The 7,227-nt window shown below is 32.5% G+C and overlaps 1 protein-coding gene across 1 annotated transcript; it reads left to right on the top strand.

The window, feature by feature from the left end:
* Positions 1-4,774: 4,774 nt before the first annotated feature.
* LOC149898717 (uncharacterized) lies at positions 4,775-6,015 on the top strand. The gene is made up of 2 exons (XM_090114843.1): positions 4,775-5,534; positions 5,649-6,015. The coding sequence occupies exons 1-2, from the start codon at positions 4,777-4,779 to the stop codon at positions 6,013-6,015; spliced, it is 1,125 nt and encodes a 374-aa protein (XP_089970969.1). The 5' UTR covers positions 4,775-4,776.
* The last annotated feature ends 1,212 nt before the right edge of the window (positions 6,016-7,227 follow it).

The following is a 7,227-nucleotide window of genomic DNA, read 5'->3' as shown; positions in this document are numbered from 1 at the left end:
TAGAGATCGCTGCCAGCGATAAGGCCGCCTACTGTACATTGCTATATTATATTTTTTTTAAGTTTGTAAAATGTATTCTATAAGGTGTACAATAAAGTATTTTTCATTCATTTTCATTCATTCATTCATTTTCATTCATTCATTCATTCATTCATTCATTCATTCATTCATTCATTCACGGGCGAAGCCGGGGCGGACCGCTAGTCATTTATATTTCAACAGCTATTTTAATACTTAACCTTGCAAACTCTTATGAACGAATAACGAATTTTATTTGTAGGTTTAATGTGTTTTAAAATTTCATTTCGCATTTTATAAATGAATGCCTATTATACGAGAGATTTGGATAATACTGCTTTGCTTAAAATGCAGAAATTATGACACTACGTTTGTTTTCAATGTGCATGTCTTTTTTAATTTTATTTTTATAGCGTAAAGACGAATTGAAGACCTTTTATTTATATGACCTTTACATGCACTTGAAAATGTATGAATTTGTATGAGAACACACATAAGTATTATTTCACTGTATGATTAATATTATAAAAGCAGTTAGACTTATATTCTTACCTCTGGGATTTATTCTATTCTATCTACGAAGCGAACTACGTCATTTTATTTTGAAGTTTATTTTGTTGTTAATTTTATATTGTTGTAAATCATATTAATTTATTAATAGCAGTTTTGTTCATAAAATAACAGTTAAAGCGTGTAAATTCCTCCGTTTAATTTATAAAATATTAGCTTTATATTTCGTTATTGGTCTGTAAGATGAAAATAAAAAATATAAAACTGAATAGTATTTTACTTTAAAAACTACCTTTTTACACAAAAAAATGTTAGGTATTTCCACAATTATTCACAGAGTCATGGAAATTTAAATTATAAAGTGGCAACACTATATTTTTGGGAGAAAATTGAGGGACTTAATTACACGAAACGCAAAGTTTATAAATGGCAATTCACGTTGTTTCGAGGTAATTATTGTCACTCGCTTTTATCATAGTACATGTATTTTAAAACTACTAGAATCACATGTGTTTTATGTTGTTTTTAGGTACATTAAAAATACATTGTCTATGTTTTTATGTGTCTGTCAAGAGCTCTCTGTTGTAGCGTCATTTTTTAAGTGCGAGATATTTAATTAATAATAATATATTATAAGCGATGAAGATATTAAGTAGGTTAATTATTATTTAACAGCCTTTTTTCTATCGGACAGCGAAAGGGACTGAAATAGCCACATTTTTACTACTATTACGATGAAGCTGAAAAGTTTATGTGTTTGATTCTACACGCTTATCTCGGGAACTACTGGTTTGAAAAAAAAATCTGTAGGATGGTCCTTTTATTTAACAATAAAAATTGTAGTTAAATATTCTTTCTGAGAGCAGAAAAAAGTTTCGTGGGTCGTAAAGTAAAAAAATATAATATTGTTTAATAGCTTCAATAATACGTAAACCTAGTAAATATAATATAATTACGCTAATATCACATACAGGAAAAATGTATATTTTCTTCCCGGTTCAACGAAACTAACCTACCTAATCGAGGCAAATACCTTCTACTCCTATTAACTTGAAATTAGTGACCAGGGGTCCATAAAACGAAAACTATGTTAATGCCAGTCACCAGCTACGCCCTTGGGACTATGACGTTTTAATTAAAAACAACTAAAGAACTCTTTAACCGACGTTATCAAATTATACCTATATAATTAACAATTTCAGCCGGCAGGCGTTTGGACGCTCCTGTCAACTCAGCATGTGCCAAATATAATTTGCATTGTAATTAGGCAGCCGTATTTACAATGAGCAAAAATAATTAACGCCCAGAACTGAATTAATATGAACTTGCGAATATACTGTAATGATACTGTGAAAGGGTTTTCCGTGTTGTGTATTATCTACGTGTTTATATAGCCTCCTTAATTGAGCACAGGTAAATAGCAGCCTGTGGTGACCTGGGTGACCATCTCGTGAGATAAATACTAATAATTTGACGACGCGGTTGGCGCAGTGGTAAGTAACTGCCTACTGAGCCGACGGTCCCGGGTTCGATTCCCGGTCAGGGCAAATATTTGTGTGATGAACTCAATTATTTTTTCTTGGGTCTGGGTGTTATCTATATATGTATTTATTAAATATTATATTTATCGTCGCCTAGTACCCACAACACAAGCCTTAATTGAGCTTACTGTGGGACTAGGTCGATTTGTGTAATAATGTCCTATAATATTTATTTATTTATTTATACATATTGTATGAAGCCAGTTAAATATGAAATTATAAGCCAGTTAATAATGCCAAATTACTCGAATGAGCAGTATAACATTTTAATATCAAAATAATTAATAGAACTTCGCTCTGCGTCCATTTCCTAGTACACTGAACCATCCACTTACCAAAAAATTGGATAGATTGATTCCACAGAATTTCCACAGATAACACAGTTGTGAATTCATCTTAGGTTTCATCGAAGATAGAAAACCACACTAGCGTATAGATAACTTGCACTCAATAAACAATATAGGTACATTTGTATATAATGTGGCATGCAGAAAATCGTTTAAGAGTTTACCGCGTGAGTGAAATTACGTGTTAAGTGTATGCTAACAATTTCCTAGTTCTTAAGCATAATTGTTTTAAATGTAAAGTGTAAACAAATAAGATGTATTGTAACGACTTTTTAACCTAGTTGAATACTCGTTAAAAGAAAAAGTTAATGAAAATTTGAATTACGTATATTCTAATGTAGAGACGCAAAAGAGTTGCAAATTATATAGAGTAAGTTAGAGTTAGTATTGTTTTTTGTGCGTTGGCTTAATTAGATGTGTAGGTATGTCACAAATTATGTCCGTGTGTTTAAAATTATATGAGATATCATTAAATAATAACAAAGTTTTTTAAAGGTGAATATATTCAATGTTTTGAATGAATAAATGTATTGTCAAATATGTACTTCATATGCTAATTATGCAAAATTGAATAATTTAGTTAAAATACAGTAATTCAAAAGCACAATTTAAAGTACCGTCAATTATTACTATTCAAATGAATGTAACATTATTCAGAATTGCGTAATAAAAGTGGAATGAAGTGTTGTTATTAATATTTATTAGTCTCTGGAATATAACGATGGTTTTCATTGTAAAGTTCAATGACTTGGTGTTTAGTTAAATGTTTATCATAGACTAAAACCTAGAATAGTATTATATTATTGAAGTGAAACTTCTTTATCGGGGTTGGAAAAAAAGTAAGTGTAACATTTTTTCGTTACGCGTGACATTTTTCCGTTACGCGCCATCTTTTTCTTATCCCTACCACGCGTGATTCGACGTATTTCTGTAAAGTTGCATATAGTAAATTATTTAAAAAAAAATAAGGTTATAAAGAAGTTTCATTTCTTACGTGTGTACACTAGTACACGCAAACATTTTTTGTGCTACAATATTATATGCTACAACATTGTATTAAGAAAAAGCTCGATATTATTCAAGATAAGCAAAATATGCTCAAAGCTTTAAAAACTCCTTTGTAGGCAACCCTAGCTATAGCTCTTATAAATAGCATAGTAGCAAGAGCCATCAGAAAATAGAGTTCATTCTGAACTTGATTACGCGGTTTTACTCAAATAGGCTATCGGTAAACAGTTTGACCTATATCAGGAAGACTATGAAATATAGGCTATAAGCTATAACATTAGGGTTTAGGGCTGTGTATATTGTGTTTATTATTATTGTTTATACGTACTATTGTTTTCTACCTAGTTACGCATCCACCCCAACCCTCTGTGTTAGGTTGAGCAATAGCTTTCCGCTGGCCTCAGCAAGACCACCGGAGAGTTCTTGCAATTTAACATAAGCATAGCAGTTATTGAAAAACATTTGTTTCGTAATAAGGTATCGATTGTATCATTGCATGTAATTCTGGCATTAACATTTGTGACTCCAAATCGTCCACTTGTTATAGTTAATAATTAAATAAGTTTAATTTTAATTTTATTTTATTTTTTAAAAAAGTCGAATCGCTCCCGCAAAGTTTAACTGGCGCAGCCGGTAGGATAGCCACATAAGGTCTGCATGTCTAGAGGTCTTCAAAATTAGCCCTAGAACATTGCTATAAAGGCCGTGCTATCCTAAAAGAACCGAAAAATAAATTTGTTAAACGACCACGACGAGGAATAATGGGATCGACGATCGGTTGGTGAGTAAAACTTTTTGCCATCCTTTCTGATATATTCCCATATCCTTTTCACGAGAGTGTAATTTTGACTTTTAACTATTTTTAACTGTTATTTTGGGATTGAACGTCTCGCATTATAACGGATCTGGTTTTAATATGAAATTCTATTAAATCAGTAATTAGTTATAACTTATACATAAGAAATATCGTATTAAATTCTAAGAATTGTCTTGCATAAAACTCTGCACAGACTAATTAACTATAGAGTGTAACTTAATTAAAAGTTTTAAATTAGAAAATTAAATGATTTTTGCATAAAGAAATATTAATATTAATTGATTTAATTGATCTCAAAATCGATCGTAATTCAATTAATGATTTTTATATTTTATATGTGATTTTATAACTTATTTCAAGTTTTAATTTTTATAGTAATTGATAACATATATTTCTTTTATTGTGCTATATTTTAAGAATTTTTATTACTTATATTGTGTTTTAAATTGATTTCTGTGTGTGTGATTTTTATAATTCGAAATTATTGTAATTGGTTAAAGACTTCAGAACTTTAACTACTCTGTACTTATTTAACATGGAAAGCGTAAACGTAATAACAATTCCGAGTGATATGTTAAAGCTTATTCCTCTTTTTGGTGGAGACAAAAGAATTTTGAATTTATTCTTTCGAAAATGCGAATATATAATTAATAAATTTAGAGGGCATGAAGAGCAGAATATTTACGTTTTACATGCAATAACTAGTAGATTAATAGGCGATGCCGCCGCGTTATTATCGGAGCGCGAAGATATTAATACTTGGCCCGCGCTAAAAGAATTACTAGAACAACATTTTGGGGATCCGCGCAGTGAGGATTGCATAAAAATCTCGCTCGAGTCCTGCAAAATAAAATCCGGGGAAAGTTATCTTGAATTTTGTAATAGGATACAGAATATTAGATCGTTACTAATATCGAAGGTTAATTTATCGGTAGATACGGAAATTAAACGCGCGAAAATTGCGATTTATAATCATACAGCCCTGAACGTTTTCTTGTATAATTTGCCCGAAAACATGGTGCGAATTGTTAGACTAAAATCGCCTAATACATTAGAACAGGCTCTAGAAGTTGTGTTAGAAGAAGTTAATTTTCACGAACAATATCAGTCGCGCAATCGTACCCATAATAATACAACGGTGCCCCAATTTTTACAAAATCCTCAACAAAGATTTAATTTTGGGACACCAAATGTACCTCAAAAATTTGGTTTTAAATTCACACCCCAGCAACCGTTTAATAAAAATCCACAATTTGGTTATAAGCCACCGTTTAATAAAAACCCACAGTTCGGGTATAGGCCTTCATTCCATCAAAATCCACAATTTGGTTATAGACCAACATTAAATCAAAATCCACAATTTGGTTATAGACCAACATTAAATCAAAATCCACAATTTGGTTATAGGCCTACATTTAATCAAAACCCACAACTTGGTTATAGGCCCCCTCAAACTTTTGGTATGAAGCCACAGCATTTCGGTCAAGGACCTCCTCAAAATAACCGCTTTGAGTCTACTGACGTTTCCATGAGGACGGCACCCCCTCGACCGCAAATAACTCAGCAAGGTTTTAGACTGAATGAAACCGACATACATAATGACAATTTACTATATGACAATTATTACTATGACTATAATCCTTACGACTATACGAATTACGAATACGATGAGAATGATATTTATATACCCACTGACGATACTGAAGACATTAATGTGCCTCCGTCAGATGAAGAAAATTTTCAAACGGAAGCCTCTACAAAGGAGAAATCATAGAATTAAATTGCGATCCAAATCTGAAATTGCCACACATTTATATTCCTGAAATTAATTCCAAATTTATGATTGATACTGGGAGCACGCGATCATTCATCAGCCCCCGAATTGCCTATCAATATTTTCCGAATTTTATAAAATATGAACCCTTTAAAGTTATAAGCACCCATGCATCCAGTCAACATGACGAAGTTATAGAAATTCCGCTTTTTCGAACGTTAAATACCCCTGACGACCACAAATTTCATTTGTATGACGTAGACGAACGCTATGACGGACTTATTGGTAATGACCTACTAAAAAAAATAGACGCAATAATTGACCTGAAACATTTGCTACTGAGAACCAGGAACACAGACATCCCCATCATTAATAATAACTTAGATTATATTATCCACTTGCCACCCCGATGTGAACAGAAGGTAAAAATTCCTACCGACCTTCACTCAGGTGTTGCAGTAATCGACTTTAAAGAATTTAAACCCGGAGTAAGAATGCCCTCAGCACTAGTTAACTGTAATAATGGCTATGCGACAACAATAATCCAGAATAGCGTAGAATCACCCATGACTCTGAAAATTAACGAACCTCTTCAAACATCAGACCCTTCCGATTGTAACTTTGTACATAACGACAAACACAACGACAACGAAGATGACGAATTACTCAAAAATAATTTATCAAAGCTGAGACTTGACCACACTAGCGAAATAGAGCGTAATAAGATATTCGCCCTATGTCACGAATATAGGGACATATTTTATTGCGAACAAATCCCATTAAGTTTTACAAACGAAGTTAAACATAAAATTAATACCAAAAACGAAGACCCGATTTTTGTTAGACCGTATAGACAGGCTCCTGCGCAAGCAGATGAAATTAATAGACAAGTCGAAAAATTACTTCAAGACAATGTAATACGAGAATCACATTCCCCGTGGAATGCTCCAGTTCATTTAGTTCCGAAGAAGCGCGATGCTTCCGGATTAGTTAAATGGCGTATGGTAGTTGATTATCGAAGGCTTAATGACGTGACTGTTGACGACCGTTATCCACTTCCTAATATTACTGACTTACTGGACAAACTTGGTAAGAGCCTCTACTTCACTACACTTGATTTAGCAAGTGGTTATCATCAGATTGAGGTAGACGAGCGAGACATTAAGAAAACAGCCTTCAGCACTCAGTATGGACACTATGAATTCCTTAGAA

The sequence above is a fragment of the Colias eurytheme genome, chromosome 22 (genome assembly GCF_061535395.1).
Source record: "Colias eurytheme isolate Ceu_HAF_F1 chromosome 22, ilColEury1 Martin Lab GWU primary, whole genome shotgun sequence".
Lineage (NCBI taxonomy): Eukaryota > Metazoa > Arthropoda > Insecta > Lepidoptera > Pieridae > Colias > Colias eurytheme.
This window is presented reverse-complemented; position numbering and strand designations above follow the sequence as displayed.

Coding starts and splice junctions, on each gene's coding strand:
- LOC149898717 (XM_090114843.1), top strand. CDS start 4,777: ATGGAAAGCGTAAACGTAATAACAATTCCGAGTGATATGTTAAAGCTT. Junction 5,535..5,648: donor AATAAAAACCCACAGTTCGG/GTATAGGCCTTC, acceptor ATTTGGTTATAG/GCCTACATTTAATCAAAACC.